At 50.2% G+C, this 16,541-nt stretch overlaps 1 protein-coding gene across 2 annotated transcripts in view; it reads left to right on the top strand.

Annotated features, from left to right (window-relative positions):
* GIGYF1 (GRB10 interacting GYF protein 1) overlaps positions 1-16,541 on the top strand; it is a 1,483,862-nt gene that overhangs the window by 608,151 nt on the left and 859,170 nt on the right. The window contains exon 13 of one of the 2 annotated variants that reach the window (XM_086946109.1): positions 2,995-3,015. The exons of the other annotated variant lie outside the window; for it this stretch is intronic. Within the exon in view, the coding sequence (XP_086802235.1) occupies positions 2,995-3,015 (21 nt within the window). The remainder of the gene's footprint in view (positions 1-2,994; positions 3,016-16,541) is intronic. 2 annotated transcript variants of the gene reach the window in all.

Here is a 16,541-nt window from a genome sequence, read left to right as displayed (position 1 = left end):
TATACACAGAGATCCCCTACTACAGAACTGGAGTTACAGGACAGAAACTACTCCTTCTAGTGGGGGTGTATGCACACAAAAGAGATCTAATACCTTCTGATCCTGAGTCATGGATAGCACCATGGGCCAGACAAAGAATTTTGAAGGAGATCCTAGATGGAATCGGAAGCCAGTGAAGGTCCCTTCTGGCCTTTGTTGCAGACGCTCTCCTAGGAAGGCTTAAAACCAACCTGGCTGCCGCATTCTGCACCTTTTGGAGGCTGTAGATAGAGCCTTTATTGATGCCGCCATAAAGGGAATTACTATAACCTAGCCTCGATAGTACTAAGCCAGCTGTCGTAGTTTTCCGGGCTACCAAGGACAGGTAGGGGGCAATTTTCTTTAAGATTCTAATAATGCCACAACAAGTTGACACTGTCCTATTTACCTGTGAATCGAAAGATAGGGCAGGATCAATTTGTACGCCAAGGTTCAGGGACGGTGGCCACCAGTCACTCTGCTCCTCTGCCCAGGAGGGAGCGTATGTCGTGTGTTGCAGCCAGGAGGGTGGTTTCCGTGCTGTGGTTCTTTCTGAAGCCGGATTTGGAGGAGTCAAAGATGTTGTGCTCTTTGATAAAGGTGGCGAGTTGGTTGTTGATAACTTTCTCAATGACTTTCGCTGGGAACTGGAGCAGGGAGATGGGTTTTTAATTCTAGAGGTCGGTGGGATCCACGGATGGTTTCTACAGGAGGGGGTTGATCTCTCCGTGCTTCCAGTCGTAGGGGAAGGAGGCATTTCTCGAGGGAGCAATTGACTGTGTGGCGAAGCATTGGGGTGATGGTGTCGCAGCTCTGTGGAAGATGTGGGGGCAGGGGTACATGGGGCCCCGGATTGGATTGACTTTATCATCTTTAATGTGTCTTCGGTGGTGATGGCTTTTCAGCTATCAATCGTTGGCTTCAAGGTGACGGGAGTGGTTGGTGAGGGTTCGGTGTGTTGGCTGTCTTCTTCGAAATTGTAAATATTTTTCATTTTGTGGTGGAAGAAGGTGCTGAGTTTGTTGCAGAGGTCTTGTGAGGGAAGGATGTCTGAAGACTCGATTGGTTGGGCAAACTCCTTGATGATACTGAAGAGTTCTTTGCTTTTGTGAGTGGTGTGGAGATCCTGTCTTGGATAGTGTTCTTTCTTGTATTTCTGATGAGTTGGTGGTGAGCGTTTGTGGGAGCTGTGTAGTTGTTGTGGGCTTCTGTAGATTTGGAGTTCCTCCAGGCTTTTTCAAGGTGGCGGCATATGTGTCTGGACTCTAGAAGTTCGGTGGTGAACCAGCTGGCTTTCCTGGCGTGTGTCTCTTCTTGAGGGGGGCTATGGGTTTGGCGCAGTCTGAGATCCATCTATGCAAGGTTCGGGCTGTGGTGTTGGGGTCGTCGTCCGTGATGGTTGGGGTGGAGTTGCTTAGTGAGGTGGTGAGCTGGTCGTTTGTGATTTTAGTCAAATTTTTGTGTGGGAGCAGGTGCTGGGTTCTGTCAATGGTGGGTGTTCTCAAGGTGAAATTGATGCAGCAATGGGCTGTCCAAGGGAGTTCTGTTGTGTGGCCGAAAGTGATGGAGTTTCCCATGGTGCAGATGGGATCGAGGGTGTGTCCTGCTCAGTGCGTGGACTCACGACCTATCTGAGTCCTATGTTGTGGAGGTCGTCAAAGAGGGATATGGTGTTGGGTTCTTGTTGGTTGTTGAGGTCTCCCAGCAAGGTGTAGTTGGTGGACACGATGTCCTGCAGGGATGATGCTGTCCATGATGGAGTGGGTGAAGGGTCCTCGGTGTTCGGGGGTTCCCCGGAGGGTGGTGGGTAGGGATGGCCTGTATCTTAAAGTGTAGGTGTTCCATAAGGTCTGTGGGCTCGCCTGAAAGTGTGCTCAGTCGGAGGGTGGATTTGTGGACGATGGCGATTCCCCCACTTCCTCCTGACAGGGTGGGTGGGGTGGTACTTCCGAGAGATCTTGTATTCTCTGGGAGTGGCGATGTCAGGTCCTGTGATGGCGTTAGTCCAGGTTTCAGTGAGGAATGCAACATCAGGGGTGGTGCTGTCAAGGAGGTCACAGATTTTGGTGACGTGTTTGTGGAGGGATTGGACATTGAGGAGAATGCATTGCAGGGTCTTTGGTGTGTTGCGTTGTTGCGGGCAGTTTGTGCTGGATCCGTGGTCTTGGCGGTGCTGCAGAAGTGGCAGCAGCGGTCACAGCTGAAGGGTGGATGGCTGTCGGCTGGTGATGCTAGCTTGGAGTTGTTGCGACCTGGATTGAGCGCGTTGAGTGCCGCCTGGTTGTAGCGTTGGCGTGTTGAAGGTCCAGGCTTCCTGGCGCTGGTCACTGGCGGGTGCAGACAAGCTTGCCTTTGGTGCACCAGCGGCGCGCAACAGCTGCCATTAAGTAGGGGTTGGGGAGGGCTGGACAGAATGGAGGCGAGACTGGGAGGGGAAACTGGCTTGGGCTGGTCGCGCTGGGAGGGATGGGCCGCAGGGGAAGCAGCGGCAGGGAAAAGCAGGAGAGGTGCACAGAATAAGAGTTGAGTGAAAATAGAGTAAAAGTGAAAAGGAGGATGGAAAGTGAAAAGGAGGATGGAAAGTGAGAGTGAAAGTAAAAGGGTGAAAAATTAAGGTGAAAGGAAAGAGGTGAAAGGAAAAGACCTCTACCTTCTCCTTGAAGATCACGTTCCAGATCTAATCCTCTTTCAAGACATTCAAAACATTGCCATAGTGTATGAAGCTGGCTCTGTATATACTAATACAAACTGAGGTAAAGTGTGCACAATGTCCAGTGGAACCCCAAAGGTAGGCAGAGGTAAAGTTAGATAGCACCTCGCTCTCTATTTGTGGTAGTGTGGTCGAGCAGTAAAGCAGTATCAGAGGACAGTGTTAAGCATTTGTTGTACACACTCAGTCTGCAAATGAGTTCACACTCAGACTGAACTTCAGAACAATTGCTTTTGTATAAATATATTCTTTGTTTTATTTTCTAGAACCAAGCAAGCCTGGCACAGGTAAGCAATAAATACTTTACAGTGGTAATGCAGTTTGTAAACAGTTTGAATTGTAATTGCGCATGCTCTTTGTTGTGACTTACGGTATGGTTGCAGAGAAATGCAATACTTTGTAAATACAATACATAGACCTGAATGGGCTTTTCAGTAAAATACCAAGTAAGTTACTTTTTGGATTACTTTTCTTACACAGAGTAGTATACCTAGATACTGCTCTGTGATATTTCCTGTAAATCGGTAAGTAAAATCGTTTTTGTTAACCCCTTAAGCGCTGCCGTCGGCCAACGGTCGTCACAAGCGCTACCTCCCCAGTGCTGCGCACGACCGTTGGCCGACGGGCCAGCGCTAGTTATTCGAACGTTCAGCACTCGGTGCTGAACGATCGAAGCAGCTAAGGTGTTAAACAGTACAATTTTATAGAATTTCTTTAGGTTTTCAGACTCCACACATGGAAACTTTTTCAAGAATAACAGTCCTATAGAGGAAAATAGTGTCATTGGTTTTAGGGTAATTGTGAGAAAGTGGCTCTATATATACTGGACCAGAATAAGGTACAGTGTGTATAGAGTCCACAAACCCCAGAGGTATAACAGAGGTTAAAGCCAGGTGTGACCTTACTCTCTAAGTGGTAGCTTGGTCGAGCAGTAAGGCAGTACCAGAAGACCGTGTAAAGCATTTGTTGTACACACTCAGTCAGTCAAACTCAAAGACTGAACTCCAGGCCAATTGTTTTTATATTAAAGATATAGTTGTTTTATTTCTAGAACCAACAGGTATCAAAATATACGGCTCTCAATATGAGAGGTCTCATGAGTACTTTGCAGAAAGGCAATAAAATTTGTAAACACATTAGGTACAGGGGTTGCAGTAGGCAACACAATTCTACACACAATTGAGCTCAATGGATTTTCTTATATAAACACAGTTGATTACTTTGCAGATTACTTTGCTGCTTCCAGGACTGGCTTCTAGGTTCAGTCCTAGGGTCTGAGCTGAGAACACTTTAGTAAAAACGTTTTGTGTATTGCAGTGATTTTTCAGGAATATAAAGCTATTTTAAAAGTTCACACTTGGAAACTTTTCATCAGAAATCTGGCAATGTTATCCAATGGGAAAAAATTCAGGTTGCAGGTAAGGTACGATCTCGTTACTTTTTCTTAATCCAGTAATGGTCTCCTGGGTCCAGCACTGGGGTCTCAACTTAAAACTGGTAAGCAATTTCATTTCAGTATTTCGTATGATTTTTAAAGAATATTTCAAGTTTTCAAAAGTAGACACTAAGAAGAAATTTCACAGAAAAGCAGACAATTGATTCCTATGGAGAAAATTCAGATTACTAGTAAACCCGATAGGGATTACTTTGCGGTTCAGTTATGGGCACAAGGTACAGCACTGGCTTCTCTCCTGATCACAGGTGAGTACTTTGGAGTTCGGATGACTTTATATGAATCTTTTCAGTTTTCAAAATTGGACACTGCGAAGTTTTTTCGAATCACACCAGTCAATGTTATTCAATGGCAGGTAAGTGAGTTACCGGTTTCCAGGTGAGTACTCGACTGGTAAAGTTGGGGTTCTGGGCATAGATTCAGGTGTCCCACACATGAGTGCAATCTTTTTTGCATTATGCCCCCACTTTTTTCTGAACTGCTGATGTGCTTTGACGGAGTGTGCTCTAGGTTCCTGCCAACCAGGTACCCAGGGCCTGTGTTCCTTCCCTAAAACGGTGTTGAAACTAAAACCCAATTGGCATCTCTGGCCACCTGTCAGCCCCTGATAAATGGTACCCAGGGCATGGTGACCAGAGAAGACCCCTAAGGACTGCAGCACTTACTGTGCCACCCTCAGGGGCCCTGTACCCTGACACCCATACACTGCCTTTGCAGGCTGAGTGTCTAGGTGCAGGACTAAAAGTCGACATGGCACACATCCCTGTGTGCCATGCCAACAGAACCCACTGCCCTGGCATACTTCCGTAACCCCTCTAGCTGGGTGCCCTATGCCAGAGTTGTGGGCACAGGTGCATGAGACCTGTGTCCCTACAGTACCCAGGTCCATTCCTGGGCACTGTAAGTGCAGTGATGCCATTATGAGTATATGGTGCTGGGAGGTTGTCATTACGAACTCCACAGCACCATAATGGCTACATTGGAGACTGACAAGTTTGGTATCAAACTTCTCAGCACATTAAATCCACACTGATGCCAGTGTGGGATTTAATGTAAAATGCACCAGAGGGCATCTTAGAGATGCCCTCTGAAAACCTAACCTACTATCCACGTCTGGGCTTAGTGGCTGCAGAGGCTGCCACACAGCAGATATGTAGCTGGACCCCTGGGTGGAGAGCCCCCGCTCTCCTGGGCCTGCAACAATGCACATCCTGGGTGAGGTGCAAGGTCTCCTCCCCCAGGATGGGCAGGGGGAAGCTTCAAAGGTATGCAGCCTTTGTGAGCTTCTCCAGACAATTTAAATTTGCTGTACCCAGCAACTGGCCCCACCAGTCTTGACCCCCATTCTGGCAGGAAGACTGGCGGGAAAATCTATGTCAGGAAGGGGGGTGTGCCAGCCTGTGCCAACCCCACCCCTCAGGTGGGGGAGAAGAGGTGAAGGACTACCCCGGGCTCCGGCCATCTTGAAGATGGGGAGCCCTGCTCTCACAGCTAGGCTCCTGCCCCCCTCCCACAGGAGAGGAGCAGGCTAGAGGGGTTTACCCACTCCAGGACAGGGACCTATTGGTCCCTGCTCTTGCCCTACCTGTAATGCCCCTAAATTCAGTATTTAGGGACTCCCTGAACCTTCCTTCCTCAAATCCCTATAAGTAAAGAAGAAAGAAGACAACGAGGAAGAAGACGCATACGCAGCTGCTAACCACAGGACGACAACTGACTTGGACCCAGCCCTACCGGCCTGTCGATCCTGGAACCTGCTCCTGCCTAAATACCGGCGACACCTGCCTGCCTCGACCCTCTTAAAGACGTGGATTGTGGTTAGGTTTCAGGAGGCATCTCTAAGATGCCCTCTGTGGTGCATTTCTCATTAAATCCCACACTGGCATCAGTGTGGTTTTAATGTGCTGAGAAGTTTGATACCAAACTGGTCAGTCTTCAGTTTAGCCATTATGGTGTTGTGGAGGTCGTAATGTCGACCTCCCAGCACCATATACTCTCAATGGCATCACTGCACTTAGTGCTCAGGAATGGCCCTGGGTACTGTAGGGGTACAGGGCTCAAGCACCGGTGCCCACACCACCAACCTTGCCCTAGGGAGTCTTCATTGTCTAAGTGGAAGGACCTGGAAAGTCCATCTGCATTGGCATGGGCAGTCCCTGGTCGATGTTCCACTTCAAAGTCCATACCCTGTAGGGAAATGGACCATCTCAATAGCTTTGGATTTTCCTCTCCCATCTGTATTAGCCATCTAAGAGGTCTGCGGTCAGTTTGAACCAGGAAGTGAGTTCAAACAAAGTAGGGCCTCAACTTCTTCAGCAACCAAACCACAGCAAAGGCCTCCCTCTGAATGGCACTCCAACGCTGCTCTCTGGGGAGTAGCCTCCTGCTTATAAAACCAACAGGTTGGTCTTGGCCTTCCTCATTGATCTAGGAGAGGACTGCTCCTATCCCCAGCTCTGAGGCATCAGTTTGCACTATGAACTGCTTGGAGTCGTCTGGTGCTTTTAGAATGGGTGCTGAGCACATAGCTGCCAAAAGGCTTTTGACATGCTGAAAGAAGCAAACAGTCCAGTGTTCGAGGCTTCTTGGGCACTTTATTGGATGTGAATTCTGTGAGGGGAGTCACAAAGGACCCATATCCCTTCACACACTTCCTGTAGTATCCAGTCAAGCCAAGGAATGCCCTGACTTGGGTGTGGGTGGTTGGAACTGCTCAGTCCATGATAATCTGGCTCTTGGGCTGTAAGGGTTGGACCTGGCCTCCACCAACAAGGTGGCCCAAGTACACTACAGTGCCCTGCCCTATCTGGCATTTGGATGCCTTGATAGTAAGTCCTGCAGATTGCAGGGCTTGTAGAACCTTCCCAAGGTGGATCAGGTGATCCTGCCAGGTGGAGCTAAAGACCGCAATATCAAGATAAGCTGCACTAAAGGACTCCAATCCAGTGAGGACTTGGTTCACCAACCTCTGGAAGGTGGCAGGGGCAAACCCAAAAGGCATTACAGTAAACTGATAGTGCCCATCAGCGGTCGATAATGCTGTCTTTTGTTTGGCTCCTGGGGCCATGCCAATCTGCCAGTACCCAGCAGTTTAGTCAAAGGTACTGAGGAATTTGGCTGCCCCTAGCTTGTCTATCAACTCATCTGCTCTAGGAATGGGGTGAGCATCTGTCTTGGTGACAGAGTTGAGCCCTCTAAAGTCCACACAGAACCTCAACTCTTTCCACCCCGTTGATGAGTTTTGGGGTCAGAACCACTGGGCTAGCCCAGGGGCTCTCAGAGGGTTCAATCACCCCTAGCTCCAGCATCTTGCTGACTTCAGCTTTGATGCTTTCCTTGACTTTCTCTGATTGTTGATAGATTTTGTTTTTGACAGGGTTACTGTCCCCAGTGTCCACATCATGGGTATACCAGCTGGTCAGGCCAGGGGTCAAGGAAAAGATGCTAGCAAACTGTTGCAAGACTTGCCTGCAGTCAATCTGGTGTTGGGGAGAGAGGGTGTCTGAAAAGACCACTCCATCCACCGACCCATCTTTTGGGCTGGAATAGACTAGATCAGGGAGTGGTTCACTCTCTGCTTCCTGTTCCTCATCAGTCACCATCAGCATGGTGAGGTCAGCCCTGTCATTGTAGAGTTTCAGGCGGTTCACATGGATAACCCTTTTGGGTGTCCTGCTGGTGCCTAGGTCCACTAAGTAAGTGACCTCATTCTTTTTCTCCAGGATAGGGTAAGGGCCACCCCATCTGTCTTGGAGAGCCCTTGGTGCCACTGGCTCCAAAAGCCAAGCCTGTTGTCCAGGTTGAAATTCAACCATGGCAGCTTTTTGGTCATACCAGTGCTTCTGCAGCTCTTGGCTGGCCTCAAGATTCTTGGATGCCTTTTTCATGTACTCAGCCATTCTGGACCTTAGGCCAAGCACATAGTCCACAATGTCTTGCTTGGGTCCTTTCTGTGGCACTTCCCTATAAGCGAAAATCAGGCATGGCAACAGAACATCCCATCTCCTTTTGAGTTTTTCAGGGAGTCCCATGATCATACCTTTCAATGTCTTGTTGAATCTCTCAACAAGGCCATTGGTCTGTGGTTGGTATGGGGTAGTAAACTTTTTTCCCCTGCTTTTACCTAAGGCCATCCGCAGACTTGCACGGCTGTCACGCTTACCCCCACTCTAATTGTGAGAACACCGCGTTATCGCGGGTCCCTTGCCCTCCGTCGTTTGTGGTGGCCATTTTGGAAGGGGGTACACTGCCGGCGGCGCGGTCAGCGCTCTAGTTTATTGACGCTGGGCGAGCATAAAGACAGGCTCTTCCCAGGTGAGCGCCCTTAACATCTTGATTCATAGCGCTCTAGGAAGGACTTTGTGCTCACAGCATATTACTGCAACTCTGCTCTGTTTAATTCTTTTTTAATCGTCCCGTTTTTGCCTATTTTGTTTTGGTTCTTAGTTTACCTTTTTCCCCTGCTTTTACCTGAGGCCATCCGCAGGCTTGCACGGCTGTCACGCTTACTCCCACTCTAATTGTGAGAACACCGCGTTATCGCGGGTCCCTTGCCCACTGTCGTTTGTGGTGGCCATTTTGGGAGGGGGTACACTGCCGGCGGCGCGGTCAGCGCTCTAGTTTATTGACGCTGGGCGAACATAAAGCCAGCCATGCTGACGCGCAGCGTCATCACGCAGCGTCATCGCCAAAACGTCGCCGGAGTCTCGTCAGAGTTAAGCCCGTCTGTGCCCGTCCGGGCCCAGACGGGCATAGGGCGCATTACTCTGCCCAGCTCGACCGGACTCACGGATCCTACTCGCAGGTACTCCAGTAACACTTTACTTTCGCTACGCGTTCCTAGAGACCCTAGTTGCGGCTACCAATGGGCAGAAGGTGTCCCCTTTAAGAACTGCTCCTTATGTTGCTCCGGTAGTTCGTCAAAAGATCGCATTCAAATTTCTATGGCTCTGCCTAATTGCAGGTCATTGCCCTGTCACGCCACGGAAATTAATTCGTTGATTCTGGACCACAGCTTAGACGCCTTGCTTCTTACTGAAACTTGGCTGACCCCATGCTCAGGACCAGCAGGTGGCAGCAGAGACTCAGAGAGAGAGAGGAGCATCAGCAGTCACAGCCGAAGCGAGCTGAGCGAGCTGTGCTGAAGCGAGCACGAACGCTGAAAACGCCGAAAACGGCGAAACGCTACCACCATCGCCGAATCCAGGAGCTTGCAAGCTGCAGAAGTGGAATCAGCGAGTCGTGCGTTACTGGCAACGGAGCAGGGCTGAGCCGGGACTGCAGTGGCGAGGCAAGGCAAGGCAACTCGGCAAGGTGAGGAGAGGCGCTGCGAGCTGAGGCGCAGCACCGGCATCCAGAGTGGAGAGGCGAGGTGAGCAAGAGGCGAAGGCGGGGGCAGGAGAGAGGCGGGAGTGAGGAGAGAGTGCGGTCCCACAGCCCCCCAGCCCCCACGGCCCCTCACCTCGCACCACATTGCCTACACTGCCACACTGAATCCGCTTTGATGCTCACTGAAGGAGGCAGTGTGAGCTGAGCAGGTAGCGAGGCAGGAGGCAGCCAAAGACAGCAGGAGCCCCAACCCCAGCCCCAACCCCCAAACGAGACAGAAACGCTGAAATCTCACAACACAATACAACAGGCAACAACAGACAACAGCCAACAGCCAAAACAACAAAGCGGCTGATGTAAAGTGAACACAGCTTGAACTTTAAGACAGTTTCTGTAGTTTCAGCAGTTCCTGCATGAACAAAAGCCTGAACAAAACGATGCCTGTTAAGCGGTGAAAAAGCCTGTGCACTGTGGGACTTGCAGTGTAGGAGTGCTCGGGGCTTGCAGTACTGGGGCCCCGACGAACGCAGCACTGAATAAGATCCAGTAACCACCGTGCAACCAGTGTGCAATCAGTTAGCATTGTCCCATGAGCAGAAGGGGACACAAGGAGACACAAGGAGACAAGGAGAACTGCTGGCAAGGAGGGGCCGAAACCGGCGCATTCAGCGCGTAGCCCCGACCAGGCGGAGGCGGAAGGCGGGAACTGGCAGCCTCAGCTCAGAAATTAGCACCCAGCACCCAGTGCCCAGCATTGAGCACTGAGCCTCAAGTGAAGTGAGGCAAACAACAAGTGCGGGCGAACGGGGAGAGACCCAAACGCACAGGAGACGCCCTAAACTGCCTCTGGAAAGCCCAGCTGATCAAGAGACCGCGAGCGCGGCCGCCGTTAGAGGCAGCTGCGAAGTAAGAGCCCGAGGGTGGTGGCCTAGGCTGGTCTGACTAGGTCCGACTTCGCTGGTGGCTCCCCCCTGTGTGCCCCGCTCGCTCTAACTAGCCCATCAGCGGCCTTCAACAGAAGGGCACAGACGCAGACGCCGGGGAAAACACCCAAATTGACGGACATCGAATCTCCGCTGCGTCTACCTTCCAATAAGGAAAAAGTGATAGCCAAAACAGGGCAAAACAATGAGGACCAGAAACTCTTCCTTACTGCAGGCACAGGAAAAACCTCGACCACATAGAACAGCCAGGAGACGGAAGGCAAAACTTTTCTACCCTCCAGGGACGGGTGGCCTCTACTCCGGACCTGGGCTGTCGGAGGGGGGAACCCCGGGAACACCTGGTGCCACTGGGGCAACGCCAACGTCACCAGGATTATCAACTATATATCCAGCACTGACATCGTCGCAAGCAGGGCAAGATGGGAGGCGGTATAAACCGGCACACCTATTTCCCAGTCCCGGGGCAAACATCTCTCTAGGAAACAGTGACATAAGAAGCTTCTTTTATCCCCCGGTCACAAATCCAGCGGCACCAATCAGACCGTTAAGCGGCACCCCGACCAACAAAGCCTTTGAGGACAGCCTACACCCCAGTCCTACTGCCTCACGGGATCCAGGAAGGCCCCCATCATCAACAACAACTACGCCACAGGGTGGCATACCCCTTAAGCCAGAGGCCCGGGGAAGCCTAACAACTCCCATATATCACTCACTCGAAGACCCTCACTCGAACTCAAGCCTAAATGGGGCCCTGGCGGCTGACATATTGATTAGCACATGTAGCGCAACCCCGGCAACAGGGGAGCACATGCTTGATGCAACCAGCCTAATACATGAAAGTTGTGAAAGAGGGGGCATCACAGAAATACAGGCTCGGCACCCCCCACCTTCGATCTTGATGCACCAGAGCCACTGTGAACAAGATAAAATGATCTTGTCACCAACTTCATTGAGTAGAAGCTCGGATAGGGGGGAGAGTTCCCCAGTGATCATACTGTCAAACTCGATGCTCCAGAGAACCTGTGAACAAGATAAAACAACCCCGCCACCAACTTTAATGAGCAGAAGCTCGGACAGGGGGGAGAGCTCCCCAGTGATCACAGATCACCTAGCTCTGATCAACGAGACACTTATCTCTATGACAGGTGCGGCAATAATGCACGCTGACAAGCTCGATGCCCAGATAAACAAACTGTCGCAAATCTAATATCTGGAATCAACTGTAAACTGGACCATCTGAACTCCCTGATTCGCAGAGCACAGGACAGCACACACCTCAACCCGGAGTCATGTAGCTGCAGCCCCATTTTGAACAATTTAGGAAAACTTCCGGCCATCATGACCACATTGGTGGAGGACCTCAAGAGCGAAGTTGGCAAGATCAAGGCCCCGATCTCTCAGGAACCAACCCCGCAGCCCCCAAAAACAGAAGACTCAAGAAACCCAACAAACCACTCGATACAGATCAATAAAGAAGACAAAACCGCCTGGGAGGCACCATTACCGACACTCAACATGAGCAGGCCAGAAGCCACTATGATCAAAACACAAAACCACGAGCCCCCGCACATTACCACACTAACCAGCCCAGGTTCCCACATCCTATCTAGAAAAAACAAGAAAAAATTAAAAAAACTCAATAAGGCAAATAGAAATAAATCTCTCGCTCCCAGAACCATCCGGGAATGGCTACGGCCTGAGAATAAGACGCCCGCTCACAACGTGAATCAGGAAATGACCAAACTGGGAGCAACCGTAAAAATACTGGAAACAATCGAGATAAAAGTCGAAGACACTCAGCCCTCCAACTTAGCAACAACCTCATTCGTAAACCCCCAGCCAGTTTCCACAGCACCACGCTTAAAACAAGCAACGGACCAAAGTTCAGCTGAAGCAACCCAGGCACTCTCAAAAAGACATGACCCCCAGGCCGCAGCTCCATCAACGATCACGCAGGGCTGCGTATCGCATGCGCCTCTGACTGTTACAGACCTCAAGGAAATTGAACAGCTGTCACTACCCACAAATGTGCCCAGCGTGTCACAGACAGTCTTTTCGGCAGCAATTGGGGCCAGTTGGGTCAAACAGGCACGCAAATGACACTCAAGTGGACACAGCACAAATTCCACAAACAGGAGGCCAAGGGGCGGATACAGCCTGCCGAATAACCCACTCCCAGGACCGCAAGATAATGCTGTATCCTGACTATGTCTCCCAGGGGTCGTGGGACATCCTCAACCGTAGCAATTTATTAAAACTTTTTGCAAACATCCCAGGGTTGGAGGGAACCAATACTACAGACATTGAAACCATCTCCTTCATCCCGCCAGACGCGGAGGAGACAAACGAACCCACGGAGCTAACCTTCGTGAGCCCGCACATGGCCGAGGCCCTGAAAAGTCAGCACAAGCTAAAGGAAAGTTGGGGCATAAAAATAAAACCTATGCGCACCAAAAAATACCCACTCGTTTTAAAAACTCAATTTACACGCTCCCAGATGGGAAACATAGATCAGCGATCTGGAGGGAACCTAAGCCCGCACACCCATCCCAACGACACGCGCCAAATGGCGCCCAGCCTCCAGGGGTCCAAAGGCGCCACAAACACTGGACTGACCATTAGTACCCCAATCAAAATAACAACTCACCCAAATCAGGGTACACGCATATGCGCAACCTTGGGACGCGCATGTAATGACTGGTCCTGGCTGCCACGAGCATTAAACTCAAGATCCTAACATAGCCACGATGCCCCGAGACACCCCTCGGCAAAGCGCCAATCGTCCGAAAAAATCCTCCAGACAGGTACAACCGCCGGATTGCCTGAAAATCATGTCTTGGAACGTCGCAGGACTCAGAAGGCTGCTTCTTAACAAAAATGCAGTGACATTCATGGAAGAGGCAGATATTATCTGCATACAAGAATCCTGGCAGCTCCACCCGCTCTCATTAAGAGGATACGCAGAATATGGAAAACCTGCAAAAAAGCCTAACATATTCGGAAGACCGTCAGGGGGGATATGTGTCTACATAAAGCACTCACTCAGCCTGGAATTCGTGGCAATTCCCAATCTTCCAGACAATCTTCAGGCAGGCATCCTGAAAGGCTGCCGCCTGATAAATGGTCACTGCTCGCTTTTATTAATCAATCTCTACTACAACTCACACGGGCCCATACCCAATTTGGCCACGTTGACAACCCTCCTAGAGTCCTTAATGCTCCAACATCCGGCCCTGGAATGCATCATTCTCGGCGATTTCAACCCACATAATATAGGGACATCAACCACACGACGTCTTCAGCCTGGGGCCACCATCGCCCTGAATGACCTATTAAAAACTTACAAGCTGGCGACAGCGCACTCGGTCCTCCTAAATCTCAGTCCTGGGTCCTTTGTTGGTCCTACATATAACAATCAAACAACGATCGATTACATCATCCTCAGTGAAAAATTACAACATCTCATGTCAAATTACACAGTACATCCGCGAAGTGATAGCGATCACGCTGCGCTAATCATCACACTGAATTTCACAGCGGACACTCGCCATAGGCTCGAATACATTGGTGCATCTAACGATGAAGATCTGATAAAACTGCCCGGAAGAATTAAATGGGCACAGACCTCAATTACATCTTTTAACAATTGGGCAAACCAGTGGCCAGGTTGGCCACTGAATGAACAGAAAACGGGCGCAATAGCCACCTGGAACGCCACCACTGGGACCCTGGCAGCAACCCTTCGTGGAACACCAAGCAATACAGCTAACAGGCACCCCCCACTCAACTACGGACACAAGGTGGAACTTATAATCAGCGCTAAACAACTGAGCAAGAAACGCAAACTCTTCTACAAACATGGCTCAGGCACAACGAAGAAACAACTCCAAGAGGCCAGCAAAAGTCACTCCAAGTAGGTCTGGGAGGCAAAACGAGATTACTGTGAAGCACAATGGCTGAAAATCTACGACTTGCTGAGCCCAGGAAAATCGCAGGAGTTTTGGCACCACCTAAACACCCTTGGACGGTGCACAAACCATAGAGAAAACTCTCTCGACGCTCCCACTTGGATCGCACATGTAAAATCCCTTTACATTGAAACCGGGACTGATTCCAAGCAAAACGAAACAATTGACGAGGGAGCCGACTCAGACCCTATCACCGAGATGACTGCCCCGCCGGGAAGATTGGTGGTGACCAATATTCTAAAAAACATCAGACAAAATGGTGCCCCGGGGCCCAACGGCCTTCCCGGACACTTATTCAAGGCAAACATCGACTTCTGGTCAAAGACCTTGTCCCACCTGTACAATGAATGCTGGCTCCTGGGTGACGTCCCCGATTCATGGAGAGGCTCGCTCCTACAGCCAATCCACAAAAAGGGCCCCAAATCTGAACCTTCAAATTATCGCCTGATTGCCCTTCTGGACATCGAGGGAAAAGCATACGCCAGCGCAATCTTGAGGGACCTTACAGACTGGACGAATGCTGAAGGCCTACTCCCACTATGCCAAACAGGATTTAGACCAGGGTCCTCCACAGTCGATAACATCACTGCACTCTCTTATCTGGTCCACCACGCTCGGGCACCCAAAAGCCCCCCCTTATTCGCCGGCTTTATTGACTACTCGGCGGCGTTTGACGGGGTAGATCGTGCTATACTGTGGAGCAAGCTGGCCCAATGGAACATCAATCCAGCTTTGTTGAGGGCGATCCAATCCCTGTACCACAAAACATGGGTAAGAATCAAACTCTCGAGGGATCACGCATCCATAAAGATCAACACGGATCGTGGCCTAAAACAAGGGTGTGTGCTAGCTCCAATGCTATTCAATTTATATACTGCAGATATGGAGAGGGCCTTGTGCGGAGCGGCTCTGCTCGTGCCAAAGATCGGCGGGACAAAAATCCACATTATGCAATATGCCGACGACTTGGTGCTTTTGGACCATACAAGAATTGGGCTACAAAAGGCGCTGACTGCACTGGCCGCATACAATGACAAAAACAAGCTTGTAGCTAACCCATCCAAGTCTAAAATTATTATTTTTGGAAAGTACCCAAAGAAAAAAACAGTAAAATGGAGGCTTGGCCACCTTCTGCTGAAAAGCATTCAGCGGTACACTTACTTGGGAATTTGCTTTCAGGAGTCGGGGCTCTCAAGCGCGCACCTAAAGACTATCCAAGGCAAAGGCAATACTATAACTTACGCTATCTGCAAGCTGCACGCCTCCTTATACAGCCCGTCCACACTAGCTATCCAACGAGTACTCAGAGCAAAATTAATGCCGGCCCTAAATTATGCTCTCCAAGCATTTCCAGGCAAACTGCATAAAGAACTAGAAAAAATCCATTGCAGAGCCTACAAGAGATTATTCCATCTTCCGAGGTGTACCAGAAACACTCTCGTTCGCCTGGAGTTCTCACTCAATCAGCAATACCTGGAAGAGATGGCCGCCCTAAGCAAATACTACTTCTTAACAACGACGGCAAAGGAGAACACGCTTAAGGCAACGCTGAATTGCATCTTCAGGGAACCAGGGAATCCCTGGTCGGCCACCCTCAAGGCGGCGAAGGTCCACCTCAATCTCGCCACTGAGTCTTGGAACCCAGAATATGTTAGCTACACTGCCATCAAACATTCCATCAAAAAGCAAGTGCGGGTGCGGTCAAGAGAATTGGATCTGGAGTCATTGGTAAAAAAAGACCTACACGAGTCCTTGTCCTCACCACAAATCCTGCATAATCCCAAATACCATCTTAAGCAGGCCGTGGGCCGCGCAGCCCTTCACAAGATCTTAGCGTCTAGACTACATCCGCTGCCTCTCAAAGAACTTTATGGCTTTGGTACTGCCGGCCCAGGTGCCCGGGAATGCAGGCTCTGCAGGTACAAACGTGAGTCACTGGCCCACCTACTATTCTGCTGCCCGGTCCTGCGCACGGCCCGCAGTCTCTACCTCAGGCCAATTCTAAGACAATCAGGAACACACACTGCAAAGGAGGCGACCATCTTCCTCTACACCTTGACAACGGTAAAGCATATGGCCTCCTTTGGAAAGTTCATTTACCAGGCACAAACTCTACTGAT

Source organism: Lissotriton vulgaris, chromosome 12 (assembly GCF_964263255.1).
Source record: "Lissotriton vulgaris chromosome 12, aLisVul1.2, whole genome shotgun sequence".
NCBI lineage: Eukaryota > Metazoa > Chordata > Amphibia > Caudata > Salamandridae > Lissotriton > Lissotriton vulgaris.
The sequence above is the reverse complement of the archived record's forward strand: the minus strand, read 5'-3'. Positions and strand labels throughout refer to the sequence as shown.